The sequence below is a fragment of the Prionailurus viverrinus genome, chromosome C1 (assembly GCF_022837055.1).
Source record: "Prionailurus viverrinus isolate Anna chromosome C1, UM_Priviv_1.0, whole genome shotgun sequence".
In the NCBI taxonomy this organism is placed as follows: Eukaryota; Metazoa; Chordata; class Mammalia; order Carnivora; family Felidae; genus Prionailurus; species Prionailurus viverrinus.
The window spans coordinates 29558710-29579610 of record NC_062568.1 but is presented as its reverse complement, the minus strand read 5'-3'; the positions used below and the strand labels follow the sequence as shown (position 1 = coordinate 29579610).

General features: G+C 41.0%; 1 protein-coding gene across 11 annotated transcripts in view; it reads left to right on the top strand.

Moving 5' to 3' along the window:
• The window catches only part of CFLAR (CASP8 and FADD like apoptosis regulator), a 73421-nt gene that overhangs the window by 21108 nt on the left and 31412 nt on the right, over nucleotides 1-20901 (top strand). For 2 of the 11 annotated variants that reach the window (XM_047869855.1, XM_047869849.1), the window contains exon 1: nucleotides 4584-4746. The exons of 1 other annotated variant lie outside the window; for it this stretch is intronic. Coding sequence is in view for 1 of the 10 variants with exons in the window: in XM_047869856.1 (XP_047725812.1) it covers nucleotides 10636-10688 (53 nt within the window). In the remaining 9 variants the exon portion in view is untranslated. Of the gene's footprint in view, nucleotides 1-4576; nucleotides 4747-7328; nucleotides 7352-8732; nucleotides 8755-10609; nucleotides 10689-15474; nucleotides 16264-20901 lie in introns of those variants that run through there. 8 more of the 11 variants (XM_047869856.1, XM_047869850.1, XM_047869851.1 and 5 more) reach the window with 8 other exon arrangements.

Sequence of the window (20901 nt, the reverse complement as noted above, 5' to 3'; positions counted from 1 at the left end):
ATATTAATTTCTCTGTTATAGGCACGATGATCCATTACATTTCTTTACACAATTGCTTTTTAAACCAATTAAGAGGAAGAGAAGAAATATTAATTTATACTATTTTCTATATTTTCATTTTTTTGTTTTTAATTGAATTATAGTTGACATATAATATTTGTTTCAGGTGTACAACATAATGATTTGACAATTACATTATGAAATGCTCACCATAAGTATATTTACCTTTTGTCACCATACAAAGTTATTGCAATAATTTTCCTTATGCTGTACTTAGTCTGGACTTATTTCTTTTATAACTGGAAGTTTGTACTCCTTAATCCTCTTCCCTTATTTTTCCTATCAACCCACCCACTCCCGTCCTCTGGCAGCCACCAGTTTGTTTTCTGTATTTATGAGTCTGTTTCTATTTTTTTGTTTGCTCATTTGTTATGTGTGTTAGTGTTTTAGATTCCACATATAAGTGAAATCAAATCGTCGGGCTCTGGGCTGATGGCTCAGAGCCTGGAGCCTGTTTCCGATTCTGTGTCTCCCTCATTCTCTGCCCCTCCCCCGTTCATGCTCTGTCTCTCTCTGTCCCAAAAATAAATAAACGTTGAAAAGAAAAAAATTTTAATAAGTGAAATCAAATCATTTGTCTTTGTCTGACTTATTTCAGCATAATACCCTCTAGGTCCATCTATGTTGTCACAAATGTTAAGATTTCATTCTTTTTTTTATGACTAATATTCTATTGTGTGTATATATATATGTATGCATATATGTATAAACATCTTTTTCCATTCATATATTGGTGGACACTTAAGTTGACTATTGCAAATAATGCTGCAGTAAATATAGGGGTGCATATATTTTCTTGAATTAGTGTTTTCATTTTCTTTAATACCCAGTAGTGGAATTACTATTTTTAGTAATTGGTATGGTATTTCTATTTTTAATTTCTGAGGAACCTCCATACTGTTTTTATTTATACTGCCTTTTATAATTTTGTAACTACTTTTTTTGGTGTTTTTTGTGTGTGAGTATTTGAATTACTGTCTGGAGTTATTTGCTTTTAGCCTAAAGAACTTCCTTTAGTAATTCTTGTAAGGCAGGTGTGCTAGCATAATTTTTTTGTTTTTGTTTGAGTATTTCACCTTATTTCCCCAATCTTATTTTCATAAGGTTGTTTTGCTGGATATAGGATTCTTAGTTGAAAGTTTTTTTTCTTTCAGCACTTTGAATATGTTTTCTCATTGCCTTTAGCCTTTATTTAGTTTTTGGTGAGAAGTCAACTATTAACCTTACTGGTATATACTTGTAAGCAAGAGTTGTTATTCCTTTGTTGCTTTCAGGGTTTATTCCTTGTCTTTGACTTTCAGCATTGTTACTGTAATGTATCTGTTTGTAGAGCTCTTTGCATTTATCCTATTTGGAATTTTTGGAGCTTCCTGGATGTGTAGGTTACAGTTTTTGAATACATTTGGGAAGTTTTTAGCTCTGATTTCTTTGTATATTTTTTCTGCTTCTTTTCATTCTCTTCTTCTGGTATTCCCATTATGCACGTGTTTGGTGTGCTCCATGGTGTTGCACATTTCTCTGAGGCTCTCTTCATTTCTCTCTGTTCTTTGGCTTGTATAATCTCCATTTCCTAGTTAGCTTATTCTTTCTTCTGCCAGTTCAAATCTACTGTTGAGCCCATAATAAAGTTATTTCCACTCCAGAGTTTCTATTTGGTTCATTTCTATAATTTCTGAGTTATGTCCCTGCTCTAGGGACTGAATATCTCTTTATTGGTATTCTCTCTTTGATATGACATTCATACTGATGAAGGAGTGTGGGCCAAGCTGAGGGCAAAATACAGGCTAACAGCACACTTCTTTCCCACCCACCCCTCCCCACCCCAGGTGGGATATGTGTGACATAATATGTAATATGTGGCTTGATGATGTGTGATACGTGGCTTATGGCCCCCTGATATATATCTGAAGGGTCTTATGACTGAGGTTTTATTAAATGATAATAAATGGTTGCCTAGCAACATCTAGCCCCTCAAGGTCCTGGAAACCTTGCTCCCAAAATACCTTAGAGACTTACTCTATCCCTGACCCCCTCCCAACCTGAGGGTATATAATGAGTTATCCATCATGACCCCTGTGACGCTCTTCTGCCCACGGGTCCTGTTCCCATGCTTTAATAAAATCACGTTTTTGCACCAAAGATGTCTTCAAGAATTCTTTCTTGGCCATTGGCTCTGGACCACTCCATGAATCACCCCCAAACTTCATCAGTACCTTTCTTCTTTAATCCTGCTTTTCTTTAGCTCTGGGAAAATATTTATAATGGCTACTTTGAATTTTTTTCTGATAAATCTGACATCAAGTTGCTCTCACAGGCAGTTTTTATTGCCTATTTTTCCAGTGTATGAGTCATACCTTCCTGTTTCCTTGCATGCTTCCTTGTTTTTTCTTTGGAAACTGGGCATTTATTACAAGTACCAACTCTGGGTGCTTATTTTTCCTCCCTCGTCCTCCTCACTTTATTATTATTTGCTTGTTTATTTGTTTAGTGACTGGCTGGATTATTTTAGTAAAGTTTACTCCCCCCCCCCCACTTAAATTTCTGATGTTTTTATCCTAGTATTATGGTAATTTGGCTACAGCTCTCTTTGTCTTATTTCCTGACCACACCCAGCTGTTAAACTTCAACAGTTTACTGCCTGATCGCTCTATTATTGTCAATGCTGTCCTGAGACATAAATTTCTCTATAAATGGATCCAATCAACTTCTGGGTCCTTTGAAGCAATATTTTATGAGGTCAGTGTTATTATCTGTTCTCACCCAAGGAGGGCTTCCCTCAACTGTCTTTATCTTTGGTTCTCTCTGGCAAACTAGCCAACTTACAATTTAGCCCATATCTTGAATCTCCTCACAATTGCCTAACACCAAAATCCCCAGGTTTTTGAGAGCACTGCTTGGCTTACATTTCTCTATGTTTTTGGCACATGAAATCACTTCCTTTGGGAAGAGATTTAAGCTATGTATTTCATGGACTTCCCCCCCCCCCCCCCCCCCCCAAATTAGAGAGCCAGGGCTTTGGGGAAGAGGAAGAACAGTGGCAAACTGAGTCACATCTCTGCTCTTAGGGGCTGAACTCTAGGTAGAGGAGGGGGTAGTAGCCCGAGGTCCTCTGGCTTATCTCTCTGGTCCCAACTATCACTTGTGAGGTGAGGGGGATTAGGTCCCTAGTATTCGCAGCACTCCAGCCCAAGGTAGATCCTCTATTCCATGAGTGGACTGGATGGGAGAAAAGATCCTCCATCTCTCAACCACACCTACCCAGGATTTAGCTTTAGCGTCAGGTACTAGGGCCTGGTGAGAATTGCTGACATTCTGCTCCACCCCCTGGAATTATGGGGAGAGGAGAACCTGTGTTCTTGATTGCAGCAGAGTGGGGTCTCTGCTGAGTAGAGAGGGTGAAGCGGTCCTGGTTGAAATACTACAGATTCTCACTTGCCTTTCTTATCACATTTTCATGGATTTTCTTGAATAGATATTTTTTTCATTTGCTGTTTTTCTCTCAGGACTATTTCCAAGGGTTTAAGTGATTATTTGTTGTTCGCTTGTTTTAAAATAATTTTCATCAGTATCACTGGGGAGTGGGTCATCTGAGCTCCTCATGCTGTCAGGACAGTAATCTCTTGGTGTTATTCTTGCAACTTTCCTATAAGCTTAAATTGATTTCAAGAAAAGTTAAGAAAAAAAAAAGACACAGAAGAAAGTGGTTTTTAGGAATAAACATTAAAATATAAAGTGCTTTTGCACTTGCGATTATTATTCATTCCCATGCATTGGTATCCAAACACTAGCAGTGTTTGCTTGCTCTTAATGACAACTAGAACTACCTTAAACAAACACCCTGGGTTCATAGCATATCCAGATATTGAGGAAGAAGACAATTTTACTTTACCTTTCAACGTTCTTTTGTCTGGTCTAAGAATTAAATTGGCATATGACAGATTAACAGACTACAAAATTTAATTACCTACCTATCAGGCAGTCAGGCAAGTGAGGCTTCTGTGTCATTCAGAGATAAGGAGAAGGGAGGGGTCAGGGGCCTGGGACCTCAAAGGGAAGGAAGACAATTCACAGGAAGATGAAAGAGAGTAAATGTTCGGTAAACAAATGTTTGCTGGGCCAGACGGAAACAATGGGAGAGAGAGAGGAATTTTAACAGACTTTGCTAAATTCTTCCCTGTCTAAAACACCTAGTTCATATTATACTATAGTTAACTATGTTGATAGGTCCCTTCCTAGAGCACATCCAAATTCGTCTACACAGTTAGAGGGAGGGTCAAAGGTTCTTTCCGAGTTTGTTTCTTGAAAATAATCACCAGAACAATCCACATGCCAAAGACACATTTTGGGGTGATATTTTTTCTCCCCTGCTCAGTAATAGAGGGTATTAACAGCTGGTTGACTGTGGCACAGGAGTGTTTTAATTCAAAAGGACTCAGGGACTGGTGAATGGGGGGGCGGAGGGGGGTCTCTGGGTTTAACACAGTGAACGTCAGGCCATCAAGCTTTCTTAGCGGCTTTTCCTGGGTGAGCAAGGCCAATGGAGGCGTGACTGGGCAGGAAGGCGCCACGTCCGCTTCCAGGCTTAGGCTTTCAGTTTCCTTTCTCCATCTTGCCTACGATTTTCTGCGTCAGTGTCAGCGAAGCCTGACAGGGCAGCCTAAGAAGAGACCCGCGGTGAGCAGGACGGTAAGTGCCCAGGGCTTGCTCTCCCCGCTCCCCACCCTCCCCAGATCCAAGACTCGAGGCTGGTGGGGGCGGGGGGTGGGGTGGGGGGGCTCCCCAGCCGCCCCTCCCGCCCCTCGCAGCTACTCGCGGACTAGCTCTTCCCGGAACTGGTCTGGGGCGGGAGAAGCCAGGCAGGGGTTACGGGAAGAGGGGGCCTTCTGGCAGGTGACTCAGTCCTGTGGGGTCCTTACCTCCCGTAAGGGCAGGCACCCTCCCGGGGGCGGGAGGGGGCGGCTGGGGGCGGTGGCAGGGGGCGGTGGCAGCGGGACAAACCGCCTAACAAACCCGCTCCCTCGCCCTCCCCCACCCTACTTCTCAGCAGGGCCGCGGGAGGCTGCCAGGGTCCCGGGTGCTGTCCCGAGAGCCCCTACCCTCCAGCCCACGTAACCCTTGCCTAACACTGAAGCTCCAGAGGACGAATAAACGTTGCTTAAAATTGAAAGTTGCTCAATTCCTGGGGTAAACTGTTCAAAAGACTTGGCTTTTTTTCTTTCGAAAAGTTGATGAGAAAGAAGACTTTTCCTGCAGCAGTATGTATGTGTCTCCGCCGGAGTAGCTGGTCTGGCAGGAATTTTTACTTTCTCCCCATAGCCTGGTGAAGTAGGTCAGGACTGTTGTTTTTCACAGCAGTGCAATATGTATTTTGGCAAATTGCACTGAAACTTTGCGAAAGTTTGGAATGATTGGTAAGCTTTTGGTTAAGCCTTAGCTTAAACTTGTTCTCCGCTCCCCGCCTCCCCCCAAAGAACTGGGAGACGTTGAGTTCAAGATGTTATTTCTTGACTGTGTCCGGATTGGGACAGAAGGACTTGTTTTTTTTAAACATTAACAGTGGAATGCAATAGAACAAAGGCCACTGAAGTACGTTTTTGGTTCAAGGGAACAGGAAATGAGTAAGGGCGTAGGTTAGTAAGGACGCTAAATTGCCTCGAATTATTTTCATTTGTTGACACTTGAAATTTTTTATGCAATGAGACTGTAGTGCCAATAGAGAGAATATGTCAAGCATTTGGACACCGACAGACCTGGGTAATCTAAAATTTAAACTGGGCTCTGGTGGGCTTGACCTACTTTAGTTAAGATATTTCAGATAAGAGGAACAGAATTTTTGGTATTTCCCCTCTGGTGGTGCCCCTAAATAATCTTACAATAAAGTTCATTAGGAAAAAACTTGGCTTAACTCCAAAATTAAAAAGAAAAGACTCAAATTTGGAAAGGAATTTTGAATGTTTGCCATACAGAAGTTTTCCCTTTTCATGTTACCTTGTGTTTTACTTACAGCTTCTGGGATGAAGGTCCTGATTAAAATGCCTTTTCTAACGACTTTATGTTTTAGATTTCTGTTTGTTACTGACCTTGGTACTTCTCTGTAACACTATATTACTTACTAGCTTGCACCTGCTTTAAGAAGGAGACTGAATCCGCCTGCAGGTGTGAAGTGCACCTTGCCCCCTGGAAATGGGCGTGGGTGGGTGGGAGTGTAGTAAAGGGCAGTTTTTTCAGGGTAGCAGGGGGCCTACCGCAAATTGAAACGAAGTAGGTTTTGTCCCTGGGGCGCCCGCGAGTCAGACCTTCACTCTTAGTGGGGAGGTGGGGCGTAGCCGCAGCACCCACCCAATGGGTCTCCCCCAGCAGCACGTTAATTCCCCGGAGCGCCACGTGGGCCCTTTGCTTACACAACGGAGAGTTTCGGGACAGCAGCGCATGTGCTCTCGTGGAGTTTCTTAGGTGTGGGGGGCTGAGGGTTCTCGAGCCTTAAGTCTCTTGTGGGCGGCCTGGAAGAGGCGCACAGGGGCTCAGCTGGAAGAGGCTCGCGGAAAGCCCAATGGGGAGTGCACCTGTTGATGCGTGCAACGCTCTCCTCCAGTTCCCGGAGTACTCCCGACGCGGTTTCCCCTAATGGCAGGTCCCGCACTGGTGGGTCCCCTTCCCGCCTGAGATCCAACGGGAAGAGCCGGCCTACCCGGGCATGAGTAGAATAAGAATCCTGTCCGTCTCTCCTCTCTCGACCTGCGCCCCCTTGCGGGAGTCGCCCTGGGCTCCGGGGCTGTAACTGTCCCGGATCCTGGCAGAAAAGGATTGAGCCCCTCTTGGCCCTTCCGGCCGGTTCTGGAGCCTCCTGGGGATTCATTTTACAGCAGTATAAGTCACGAGGCATGTCACTTTTTTAAATCTGAGGAACGGACTCCGTTTGGTTATTTCTTCTTTTGTAGGGCCGCAAAAGTTAATTAAAGTCGTGTTTTTGGACTCAACTGACTCCTTTCCCTTGATTCAGTGTAATCCTACAAACATTTATTGAGCTCCTATGGGCCAGGCTGAGTTCTGGGTGCTGGGGACATAGAGACGGAACTGAACTTGGTTCCTTCCCCCAGAGGCTCTCAGAGTGGTTGGGGGAGACGGAGCAGTTACCCACACGGGTAACTTGGGCTTAAGGGGCCTGGAGGGGGGCCACTGACAGGGGAGGAATGGGAGGAAGATGGTGGGGCCAGTTGGAGAAGTAATGACAGGTAACAGGGCAACATGTACTCAACGCTCATTCTTGTTTTCCGTACTATGCATCAGTGAGGTAAGAAACACTATTTCTCCTTTATGTTCAGCTTGTCACCTCCTCTCCCAAGACTTCATAACCCACCCACGAATGTTCCCTTCCTCTACATTTTCATACACTCTGTAGCTGTCTTTACACTTACCATGAATTGCACTTAACACTCTGTATCCTAATACTTTTCTTTAAAAACTTTTCAGTTAAGTTGTATTATAATTTTCTGTGTTAAAATTCATGCAGAGTAAATAGAGAAAGCTCTCAGGAGTCTGTTCCCTAAGATAACCAAAGGTTGCAGTTTAGTGTCTTTTTCAGACATTTACACATTCAAATACAGCCTTTTAAGTGTTTTTAAATATATAATTTTTTGCTCTTTTGTTTTCTTGTATGATGCTGTTCAACTGCATTTCAGAACTGTTTTTTTTTTTTTTTCTATTAACATCTCTACTTTTCTCAGATGTAATTTCACTCCCCTCTGGCATCAGTGTTTCTAATGATTTTTTTCCCCCTAATGACCACCTTTCTTGTTTCTGAGAATATGTGTATCCACAATTTACATTTAATTCATCTGCTTGCTCATATGCCCCCAGTGTTTTTTCTCCCTCAATTCTGGGCTTAGAGAAATAATTTCTTCTTTGACTCCATGTACATATGAATGAATGAATGATAAATATGTATATATTTTAATATTTTCTTTCCAGATAAAACTGCTTTTTTCTCTGATGGTCTCTGCTTTTAGCCATATTGTCTTTATTTGTCCATTTAAGTTTTTGTGCAAAACAAACAGCTTCCTCATTGTTTTCTTCTTATTCTATATATTGGGTTGTCATCTTTGATGATTCAGTACTTGTGAAAGATGTGATACAACGTTCATATATATATTCAAGATGGTTTGTGTCTTCTACATGGAACCTTTCTGCTGGAGAAATTAACTGATTTTATTTACATTAATATCTATATGCTTCAGTTTTTCAATATAATTGAAAAATCCTCTTGTAGTTCCGGGCTCCAAGGTTTAAAATGTTCCCCAGGGTAATGATTTCCTTTTATCGTCTGATAAGCTTCCTTATCTACTTGTCAAGTTCTTGAGTTGTTGTTTTTGTTGTTTTTTTTTAAACTTCTTTCAGATCTTCACTTTAGCTTACTATATTTTGTTTGTTTGGTTTTGGTTTTGGACTTGAAGCTTTCAAAAAGTATAGTTTTTTAAATCAGTGATATTTGTTTTAAAGAATAAAGCACATGAAAATCTTGCGTGGATACTATCTGGTGAATGAATCAAATTCCTTGCAAGAATTGAATAAAATAAATAAATATTAAGTTAATTATTCCCTACATTCAGCATTTACTGAGCACCTGCATTTACTGAGTCTATCTTTTTCACCCGGGTTGTGAACAGGAATGCCACGGAAAGTAGAAAGAGGAACCAGGTAGGAATTGAGAAGCTGGAAACGGGTACCAGAGATAAAGATGGGGCTGAAGCAAATGAGGAATTTTAGTTTTCTTCTTCACTTTTCTTCATTTTCCAGATTTTCCTATAGCATCCAAGTAGTGCTTTTTATAATTAAAAGAAAGAATGCTATAAAAATAAGTTTAAGAACTTTGTATCTCCGGTATTATGCACAACTTGTGATTTTGAACACGACTGTTTCCTGATGGGCTAACCTTGTCCCTTTAGCTACTAAGAATCTGTTGTATAAACTGAGAAAATATACCTATTAGGTTGAATTTGTTTAAGTTTATTTATTTATTTTGAGACAGAGAGTGCAAGCAGGGAGGAGCAGAGAGAGGGAGAGAGAGAGAGAATCCCAATGTGGGGCTCAAGCTCCCAAACCATAAGATGGGTTCTTGGAGCGCCTAGGTGGCTCAGTTGGTTAAGCATCTGACTTCAGCTCAGGTCAGGATCTCATGGTGTGTGAGTTCGAGCCCTGCATCGGAGTCTGTGCTGACAGCTCGGAGCCTGGAACCTTTTTTGGATTCTCTGTCTCTGTCTCTGTCTCTCTCTCTCTGCCCCTCCCCAGCTTGTGTTCTCTCTCTCTCTCTCTCTCTCAAAAATACATAAATTAAAAAAAAAAAAAAAGATTTGGACTCTCGACCAACTGAGGCACCCCTAGGTTGAATTTTTAATTCAAGCTAGTCCTGTATAGATGGGCCTCAGAGAATATTTGCTAAATATTTTATTTTACTGTAGCATAACTGATACCTGGGTTGTTTCTTGACCCCCTTTTGAGTCCTTTGATGAAAACCTTGAGAAGAGGGAATGTGTATCTTCCTGATAGCAGTTGTATGGTGATAAAGAAGACACCAAACAGCCATATGATAGTGTGAGGCATTTACTACATTCATCAATTTACTCTGAGGCTTCAATTTCTTCAACAACGGCAACAGCAACAAAAACCAACAGGCAAAACTGAGTTTAAGCAGGATTCCAAATTTTAATGCTTCAGCAAAGTCTGAGTTCAGAGACCAGATCTTAGTTCCAAGTAGTGCAAAGAAGGGCTGTGACCTAGCCTTAATTCTTTGTACGTATCTGAGCCATACAAGGTATTAGTAATTTTTTTAAAAGTTTATTTATTTTGAGAGAGACAGAGACAGTGTAAGTGGGGGAGGGGCAGAGAGAGAGAGGAGAGAGAGAGAATCCCAAGCAGGCTCCGTGCTGTCAGTGCAGAGCCCAATGTGGGGCTCCAACCCATGAAGCCATGAGACCAAGAGTTGGACACTTAGCTGACTGAGGCACCCAGGTGCCCCAAAGTATTAGTAATTTTGTTGATGTCCTATTTGAGAAAAGAATTCTTTAAATTTAGGCATCTTTGAGTCCATCCTTTGAGAATTATACCACACACAGAGGACCTGCCTAGAGACTTGGCAAAAATGAAAATCCTGACACATAAATCTTAGGGTTTTAGAAATTGTGATAAATGCAAAAGGTAAAATTTTAGCTAAAGGTACAGGGAGATGTACCTTTTGTTAACACATCTTGGCTAGAGATGTTGTATTCTGCCTGTTCAAGGTGAGGTCCTGCCAGGTCCTAGGAAGCCCTGCATAGGGGCTCACCCAGCCTTTTACAAATAACATTTAAGCCACTGTTACTTAACCAATAGCATTGTTACCCCTTATATTTGCAAAAGCTACCTTTCACAATCTGTTTCCTGGATCTAACAGTCAGGTTTCAAGTATGATATCTGCTCCCATCTTGCTTCATTGTACATTGTGAAAGGATGAGTAAGCATTACACATGTTCAGGCCTGCTGGAGCTGTGTAATGATGACAGTCTGTTTTTGGCAGGCCTGGCCAGGGCTCACCACAGCCTAATGAAGGTGAATGAGAACCTACCAATCCTCAAGGACCTCACCACATATGACAGGTACCCAACTAGAATAAGATAAATGCCAGACGAAAGTAAAAACAGTGCTACGATGGGGCGCCTGGGTGGCTCAGTCGGTTAAGCGCCTGACTTCGGTTCAGGTCATGATCTCACAGTTAGTGAGTTCTGGCCCTGCGTCAGGCTCTGTGCTGCCCGCTCAGAGCCTGGAGTCTGCTTTGGATTCTGTGTCTCCTTTCCTCCCTGTTCCTCTCCTGCTTGTGCTCTCTCTCTCAAAAATAAATAAATAAATAAATAAATAAATAAATAAATAAATAAATAAATAAATAAATAAATAAATAAATAAAACAGTGCTACTAAGCAGCAGGAGATGACTTGATTTGGGGATCAAGATAAGCTTATGGAAGTGAAGTCTTGAAAGGTGGGGTAGAATTTCAATAGGTAGAGACTGGGAAGAGGGGAAGAGCTTTCCAAATGGAGGCAAATGCTTGAGCAAAGAGGTTGGGACAGAAAAGCACTGGCCAGAGAACATGGAGATATCTATTTGCAGTGAGTTTAATTACAGGTTGGGCAGAACTCTTAGGTATTCTTGGGGAGATACTCTTAGGTGCTTGGGCTATGTAGGAGAAGTTTGCCCTTGTGGAAATTTAACTTTGGTTAAGATGGAGTGGGCCATTGCATTAAAAGGATTTACTTTTGGGGCGCCTGGGTGGCGCAGTCGGTTAAGCGTCCGACTTCAGCCAGGTCACGATCTCGCGGTCCGGGAGTTCGAGCCCCGTGTCGGGCTCTGGGCTGATGGCTCAGAGCCTGGAGCCTGTTTCCGATTCTGTGTCTCCCTCTCTCTCTGCCCCTCCCCCGTTCAAGCTCTGTCTCTCTCTGTCCCAAAAATAAATAAACGTTGAAAAAAAAAATTTTTAAATAAAAGGATTTACTTTTATTGCCCCTGGTGATTCTGTTTATGTTTTTGTATCTGATTAGATGATTTATAATCTCCTTCTATCTAGATCCTTTCTTGTTCTGTGGTTCTTTCATTCCCTCATTTTCTGCAGCTTCTATGCAACTGTTATAAAACAGGGAGGTGATTGGTGGTAATGTTATGTTGGCGTTTGTGGGAGCTTCCCTGAGAGTCATGGGCCTGAACTTCATTAAAGAAATTCATAAAAATATCTTCTAGGGGAGCACCTGGCTGGCTCAGTCTGTCGAATATGCAACTTTTGATCTTAGGATTGTGGGTTCAAGCCCCATGTTGGGCGTGGAGCCTACTTAAAAAAAGAAAACAAAATTTTTTAACATGAAATTTAATGTCAGATTGGTTTCCATACAACACCCAGTGCTCACACCAATAGGTGCCCTCCTCAATGCCCATGACCCACCCTCCCCTCCCTCCCACCCCCCATCAACCCTCAGTTTATTCTCAGTTTTTAAGAGTCTCTTATGGTTTGGCTCTCTCCCTTTCTAACTAAGAAAAAATGTTTTAAAAAAATCTTCTAATTTTATGTCTTTTTATAATTGAGATTATCTATTGTTTGTGGGAAATTTGCTATAATTGAAGCGCATGGCTTGTGAAGCCAAATCATGTTTTAATATATAATTTTAGCTGCTGATGCATAATAGTGGTCAGTAACATCTCAACTTGGAGTGTTTATGGCTCAGCTTCAGTATATTGTCATCTAGACTATGTTTGAGTATGTATCTGTAGCATTCCAGAAATCAGGAACCACATAATGATCTGTTATTTATAGACCTCATTTTAAATATCTGTGTGTGTGTGTGTGGGGGGGGAGGTTGTGCAAAATGGCATTTCATGTGCTCTCTGAGGTTTAAAATGCCTCAGGTGGAGGAGGAAAGAGGGTTCATTATATTAGCTGCTTGAATTGTTACACAAACTTCCCACCTCTACAGATTCTGTACACAAACGGGAGGATGGTGGGTTCTGTTAGGTTCTAGAACTCCCATGAGATGGCTACTTCTCTTTTGCCCAGGATCATGTAACCCCTTCTCCTTGATCCTTTCAGAATCTTCTGGGTGACTCTCTCGGGGACTTTATGTTCATATCTCAGTGGGGATTTCCAGACACATGAAAGTTCCAGCTTTGCATGCTGCTTTCTGCAGCTGGCAAAGCTGGCTTTTCTCCATCACTGTTCAGTTTTGTGGTGTTTCAGGGAAATTACATTTGCTTTCATACTGTGACCATGTTTGTTTGTTTGTTTTCATGCCATGCTATGACCTTGCTTCAGATACAGAAGCACTACAAAGAATGGAATATTCAGTATGTCTTTGGACAGGTCGAGGTATAATGGGAACCAGTTATGCTGGTGGCTGTGCTGCTGATTACAGAGAATGTTATGTGCTTTAGATACCAGATAGTTTGGAGGCAAAATTGACATCCTGTGAGAAAGATTGAGAAGCCTGACTTAAGTTAACCACACTTTACTCTTGCCTATTGGGACTAATGCTGGATACCAAGGAGGTATGTTCATAGTACTGTGATAATACAAAAAAGTTACTGGCTAAGTCTGTGTGTGCTTTTCCCAGGAAAGCTTTACACAGTAGGAGATGCTTCAGCTGGCCCTGTAAACTGAGAAGGGTTTTGTTTTGTTTTGTTTTTGCTAGACATGTAAGTAGAAGAGGGTAGTCCAAGCAAAGGCATAGAGGCATGGGAAAGAACTCTGTGTTGAAGTTAGGTTGAAGCCAAATGTGCAAAGTCTGTGTTAATAAGAGATGAAGGCAGATGCTGGACTACAAGGAGCCTTGAATGCAAAGAAAATTGGAACCTGCAATGGGAGATGAGGAATCATTGGAAGGTTTAAAACAGGAAAATGACTTAGTTCAAGCACGAATGTTATAAAGTTCATTCTGAAAGGAGATCAGTTTGGAGGGGTTGAGACCATAGGCAGGGAGAACAGAAAGACCAGGGAAAAAGTCTGGGTGAGAGATAGTTGCTAGAAGATAGTTGCTAGGAGAAGTTGCTGAAAGAGGGTACTGAGGAGTCAGAGAAGGTTAGGGAGGTATTGCATAAGCTATAGTGGTCTGAGGTGAGCCAAAGAAGACTTTCCAGGAGGGATTAATCGGCAGCATCAGATGGAGTAGTGTGCCCAGGTAAAAGAGGGCTTCCAAGTGACTTTGGATGTAGCTACTAGGACGTCACCAAGTTCCCTACTTAATGGGAAGTAGACCACTGTCAGCAGGACTGGAATACTAGGGTGAGCCAAGTAAGACACTTACTTCAGGCACAACGTTTAAGAGGGTGCTCACAAACTCAGCAATCAAGATAAATAATCTTGAGGCACCTGGGTGGCTCAGTCCGTTAAGCGTCCAACTTCAGCTCAGGTCATGATCTCACGGTCCGTGAGTTCAAGCCCCGCACCGGGCTCTGTGCTGATAGCTCAGAGCCTGGAGCCTCTTTCAGATTCTGTGTCTTCCTCTCTCTCTGACCCTCCCCCGTTCATGCTCTGTCTCTCTCTGTCTCAAAAATAAATAAATGTTAAAAAAATAAAAAAAAAATCTTTAAGTGTAATATTTTGAAAAAAATTGACATTAATGCAAAAAAGTCACAATGAACAAAATATCAGAATTTAAAATAGAGACAGCGTCAGTATTACTGATTTTTCTTTTGCCTCAGGTTCCAGTATGGCTTGGCACAGAGTGTCATTATGTTAAGGGATATGGTGGGAGGGAGGATGCAGATAAGGGGCATACTAAGGAGTGAATTGAAGTTGTGGGAGTTGAAGCACTGAGTGCAGACTCTTCCTTCATAAGGTTCCATTTATGTGAAGGGAAATAAAGTGAAAGGGTGGTTGGCCTTGGGATCTCAGGCTTACGGTCTTTTTTGTTTTATTTCTTTTTTTAATATTGGAGAGACTTGAACATGTTTATAAGCTGGAGGTAGAGAGAGGTTGATGAAAGAGTGTTTGTAGGGGCTCACAGAGACAGAGGGCATGGGGGGTATGGGGTGGATGGCCCTGGAAAGGTGAAGGGCAGCAGGTGATGGCCCCACAATGGGAAGGTGGAAGGTTGTGGAAACTTATGCCTGATAAATGGCAAGGTCAACTGATGAGGGATGGCACTAGTAGGTGGTGAAAGTTAGAGCTGTTAGGCAGCTGTGGAGATGGAGCTGACCAAGGTCCTGTAAAAGTAGTTGCTGAGTGACAGTAAGGACCAGATCAGGTTGAAAGCCACAAGGGTTTGGTGTGATCTTTCCCTCTCTCTTTGGCATGACTTGCTACTCTAAATGTATGAGTGGAGGAGGCTTACCATCCAAAGATGGGATGCTGGGGTGGCCAACTATCCTGGTTTTCCCAGGACTGAGGAGTTTCCTGATGATACAGATAGGACTTTTAGTGCTAAAACTGGAAAGTTCTGGCAAATCAGGACGAGTCATATACCGAAGAGCTGGTGGTCAGGAGGCAAAAGGGCAAGATAATTGCAGGTGTTGGTCAGAGAGAGTTAGCATGTGCTCTAGGATCAGTCCAGGGAGAAAAGGAAGTGAGGCCATTACCTGGTAGCAACTTGTGAAGACTCCAGTTATTCACTGATTCATTCAGCAAATACTAATTGAGTGCCTACTATGAGTCAGGCACTGGGGTCCTTGCCCAGGATTTAACCACAAAGAAGATAAAAATGTCCTCATAGATTATCCTTCTGTGGTGGCTAAGGTCAGTTGGTGCTCAGGACCCATTCCCATCTCTGCCTAGAGGATGGAACATTACAAGCTGCATTTCCTAGACTCCTTTACAACTGGGATGTAAACTAAGTTCTGCCAGCTAGGTGCAGTCAGGCAAGATTTGTAAACAGAATCGACGTAAAGCCTAACAGCTGGCTGCTCTTGTTAGTTTCTCTGTTGGCAAGCATGGTGGTGGTGAGGTAGAGATTTGGGCAGCAGCAGTTACCATGTCCACTCACCAGATTTAGAGGTGTTGGAAGCAGGTGGTGTGGTCGGATGCTTTCTGATTTCTGGGTCACTCCAATGCAGGTGAGCCCAGCACTCCCAGTGACAGCCTCCTGACTCCCCACTGCCCTGGCTGAACCAAGATCTTTCTGGGTATAGAGGAGGTTTTTTCAGAAGCCCAGGCGAGAGCCATTTCCTCCAGCCCTTACAACAGTTTTGGAAGCACCTGTATTCCATGTATTTCTACTGAAAATACCTGGAGTGTTTTTTGTTTCTAGAACCTGATACCACCCCTTCTATTAGTCAGTGTTGTAGATTTTAACTCTGGTGACATCAGCTTTGTTTAGTTTTTCTAAATGGCAACGGTCCCATGACCTCCATGTGAGAAATGAAACTGGAACCGGTCTTAGTTGCTTTGGTTGTGAAGATTGGGGGCAGTTTGAAGCACTGTGGAGATTTTGTGTAGGTGTGGAAAAGAAGAATTAAACTAGAATTTGCCAGTAAGGGGAGAAAAAGAAAAGGGGGATTTCTTACAAATTTTAGAAAACATACCCAGATGCCAGTTTTGTCTGGCTAGAGAAGGTGAACTGCTTAAAACAGTAGCGTGAAACCAAACTGACAGAATATTAACCGATCAGGAGGACTGGGTATTTGAAAACAAGAAAGAAAAAGAGTTGGATTTGGATCCCCACTTTGTCTCTCAGCAGCTGCAAGTGAACTTCTAAGGAGGTGAGTGGAGTGCTGAGCTAGGCAGCTCAGGCAGTGGTAGTTGCGGTGGGGGGGGGGGGTGCTGGCAAGTGGTGAGCACTGTCCTTTCATGGAACTTTAAAGAACTCATTCGAACTGCCACCCACTCCCAACCCCCTCTTCTCCATCTTTGAACCATGCTAAATAAAATCTGACCTGTTCTTTTGGAGGATAACTTTGGGATGCCTCCAGGCTTTCTTGTTCTAATATTTATCTATATATACACCATGGAAGCTCTAAAAGCATTTTGAATGCTGTGAGTTGGTTTCTATACAGCATGCTTTGCTTCTCCCTTTCCTCCTCCCCTACACCTGTATTTTCTTTATACAGTGCTTGTGAACTGGTAAAGGCTGGGTGTGGAAGAGAAAAAACTAATTTTTTACTTTGAAAATGTGTAGGGTTTCCCTTTGGCTTATTATAGTTTTCTAATTTTGTTGTACTGTGGTCAGAGAATGTGGTTTGAGGCACATTTATTTTGATATCTGTATACCTATTTCTCTGCTTATAAAGTAAAACGTTACAAATTCAGTCATTTCCCCTGTACATCTTTAGCTAGTCACATTCTGTTCATCCTGTAATGGAAACTACTTTTCTGAATTATTATTACTATCTATATTTTAATATTTTCACTACATACACACACACATACACACATTGCTATACAATATATGGCATTATTTTTAACAGTTAGGATCTTAATGTGAATTAATCATATGGTATGTATGCTTTAGCAACTTGCTTTTTGCTTCAGCAAAAATATTTGTTGTGTTGTTTTGTGTTTTGTTTGTGAGATTCATGTAGTTCTGGTTCATTCCTTTTCCAGGCTGTATAGTTTGTATACCTGTCTGAGAGTTTTTAAAGGATATTTAATTAGAAATGAAATTTTCATGTCATAGAGTAATGTATATTTTTTATCTTTACCAAATATTGTCAAATTGTTCTTCAAAGTGGCTGTACTAATTTATGATTCTTCTAGTAATGTTGGTGATTTTATATTTCTGTGACAATTGGTAACAGATACTAGCATTTAGCTGATGGGAAGTAATATCTCATTGTAGCTTAAATTTGCATTTTGCTGACCACTATTATGGCTCAAGCATCTTCTCTTATGGTTAGTGGCTATTTGGTTTTTTCTTCTGGGAAGTGCCTATTGCCCATTTTCCCTTTGGGTTGCTTGTCTTATACTTATTGATTTGCAGGATTTCTTTCTTTCTTTCTTTCTTTCTTTCTTTCTTTCTTTTTAATTTTTTTTTCTTTTTTAAAATTTACATCCAAATTAGTTAACATATAGTGAAACAATGATTTCAGGAGTAGATTCCTTAATGCCCCTTACCCATTTAGCCCATCCTCCCTCCCTCCTTTCTTTCTTTCTTTCTTTCTTTCTTTCTTTCTTTCTTTCTTTCTTTCTCAAAGATTTTAATTTTAAGTAATCTCTATACCCATTGTGGGGCTTGAACCAACAACCCCAAGATCAAGAGCCACATGCTCTACTGACTGAGGCAGCTAGGTGCCCCTGTGGAAATGCTTTCTATATTCTGGATACTAATTCTTTGTTAATTAAATATGATGCATTTGCCTTCTCTGTCTGTGCTTTATCATTTTTTAATCTTTTTCATTTTTAAAAGGATGTGTATTTTTTATGTCTTATAAAATCCTTTTGTAATCAGAGGTTATAGATTTTCATTTAGAATTTTATATCCAGGACTTGAGTACATGTGGAATTGACTTGTAAGTGATATGAGGACAGGATCTCAATTTCCCCCTATATGTATTGAATAACCAGTTATCCCAGCCCCATTTCTGGATATGAATGTCATTTCTCTATTGATTTTCAGGACCACCTCAGTCATCTGTGTATGGATTGATTTCTGAGTCCTCACCTGTGTATTGGTTGTTTTATTATATATCCCCTGTGCCATATTACATTTGTATAAAACCTTGATATCTGGTAAGGCAACTTCTTCTAACTGGTTGTTCTTAAAACTTATATTGGCTATTTTTAGACTTTCTCCTCCTTAACATACGTTTAAAATCATCTTGCCACAGTCCATGGAAATTTTTAAAAAAATTTTATTGGGCTTATATTGTATTTATAAATTCATTTGAGTGTCTATGATAGCCAGTTTTTTTTCAATTATCTAATGTAGAGTTTCTCAATCTTAGCACTATTGGTATTTGTGGTTGGATAATTCCTTTTTGTGGGGAATGTACATCCGGGGACGTTTAGAAGCATCCCTGGCCTCTGTTTTCTACAGCCAGTAGCACCACCTGGTAATGATGACGAAAATGTCTCAAGACATTGTCAAATGTCCCCTGAGGGACAAAATTGCCACTGATTCAGAACCATTCATTTGGCCTATTATACTGCAGAAATTTTCCTCATTTTTTTGGAATTATTTTCATACTTATTTAAATTCTTTCAGATGTAGGTTCTTCAGATGTGAATTTTATTTGTGTTGTCTACTGTCATGGTGATTTTTATTTTTGTACATGGTAATTTTTAAGCATGAACTTGCCTCTAGCATAATGGATGTCTCATATGCCCTGGGTTGTGAAGGTAGCTTTATGGGGTGGTTTTGAGTTTGCCTCTGAAGATCTTATAGGCTTCCTTAGTCTGAGAGTACTTTTTATGTTAATTTCTTGGTTTGGGCTTAAAAGAAACCCCAACAAAGTAGTGATTATCTGGACCCGAGCCCTAGGTCTCCCTTCCATGCTCCCCTTTCTCAAGTGCCTGTCACCTTTAGCTACACTTAACTGCCTCAACACCACCCTAACATATACACACTGGCATTTTGCTGCGTGTTGGCTTGACTCAGCGTGAGATCTGTAGTTTTCCTTTTGATATTTTTTCTGAATATGCCAGATGCTTCCACTGAGTAATTTGGATTTTGCTGCCAAACTATACCTCCATTAGTACAGAGGGAAGACAGCATGCCAGTTCGCTTGCTGGGTGTGCGTGACTGGCAGAAAACAGTCCTGGTATAATGGTTGGAGGGAACAAACTGAGCAGATAATATTTTTAAAAGCGATTATCTAATTTTGTTAACAATTTACAAAATTATTACATCATTGATAACTATGAACTCCAAAAGTTGGCTACTGTTTTTAAAAACAGGGAATTGTACATTTGATTTCTAGAGTTCTCTTTGGCTTTTTTTTCTTCCAGATATGTCTTGTGAATTTGGATAACATCTCATTTATTCCTCTTGTGTTTAATGACCTCATCCTTATTTTATACTTTCTAGTGTGTATGAATATTTTATAGGTTAATTTATAACAACTACTAACAAAATTGTGACTTTTAGTCAATAGAAAAAGAAGTACTTGACTACCTTTCATGGAAACTAGAAGTTATGTTAAAGTACTGTTAGCCCCTGAATAAAGTATAGATTTAGGGTCTCTGGAACACGTAAAATTGTTATTAAGCTTTCAGATTAAAAAAAGTAAAGTAGGGGTGCCTGGATAGCTCAGTTGGTTAAGCATCTGACTCTTGATTTTGGCTCAGCTCATGATTCCATGGTTGTGCAATCTGGCCTTGTGTTGGGCTCTGCATTGAGCATGGAGCCTGCTTTGGATTCTCTCTCTTTCCCTCCTTCTGTACCTCTCCCCAACTCTCTCTCTCTCTAAAAAAATTTAAAAAAAGTCTGAGTGCCAGTTTTTCTACTTTCATTGAGCAATCGTTTAGTAAATTCTATTTCCTCAGTCATTCACAATGGCTAGATTTAAGTGAAGTTTGGATGAATGAGTATGAGACTGGCATAGACATAAGAATACCTATTAGCAAGTATGCATTAAGTAAAATGTCTATTTTTATTAAGAGTCACCTGTTTAGCCTGGTTGTGGGAAGCCCAGTGTGAAAGATATAAGTGATCTACTTTAAAACAAAATATTTTAGATTTTTGAAAAATAAAATGAAAATTAAAGTAAATTTGATCTTGTTACTTTCAGACACTAAAGAACTTATCAATATTTTCATCTATGGGGGACTCTGGATCTCTAGGGAAGTTATGCTTACTCTAAGAAGGTATTTTGTCTTTGACAGCAAGAACAAAAAAATGTCCCATATACCGTTTTTTGCTTTGACTGCCAGGAAACTCAGGGACAAATTCACAGTCTACTAAAAACTGTTTAGGCCTTTCTGGTCTGCATATTTGCTTTGTATTCTCTATCCTTCCACCCCAGCTCAACTTTCTAAACTAATATTTTTTAACCTAATTCCCCCTGCCTTGTTCTCATATAAAATATTTCTTGTACTTAGTGTTGTTATTATAAGATGCCTTAAATCTATTATGGACTGAAATTGTACATAAATAAATAAAATACCTTCAGTGTTATTTTCACTAAATATAGCTCGATAAATAATATAAAAATGCAAGTGGGGCACCTGGGTGGCTCACTCAGTTGAGCATCCTACTCTTGATTTCAGCTCAGGTCATGATCCCAGGGTCCTGGGTTTAAGCCTCATGTGGGGCTGTGTGCTGAACATGGAGCCTGCTTAAGATTCTCTCTCTCTCTCTCTCTCTCTCTCTCTCTCTCTCTCTCTCTCTCTCTCCCCCCCTCCCCTTCTCCCCCTCCCTCTCCTTCTGCCACTCTCTCCCACTTGCACTATCTGTCTCTCTC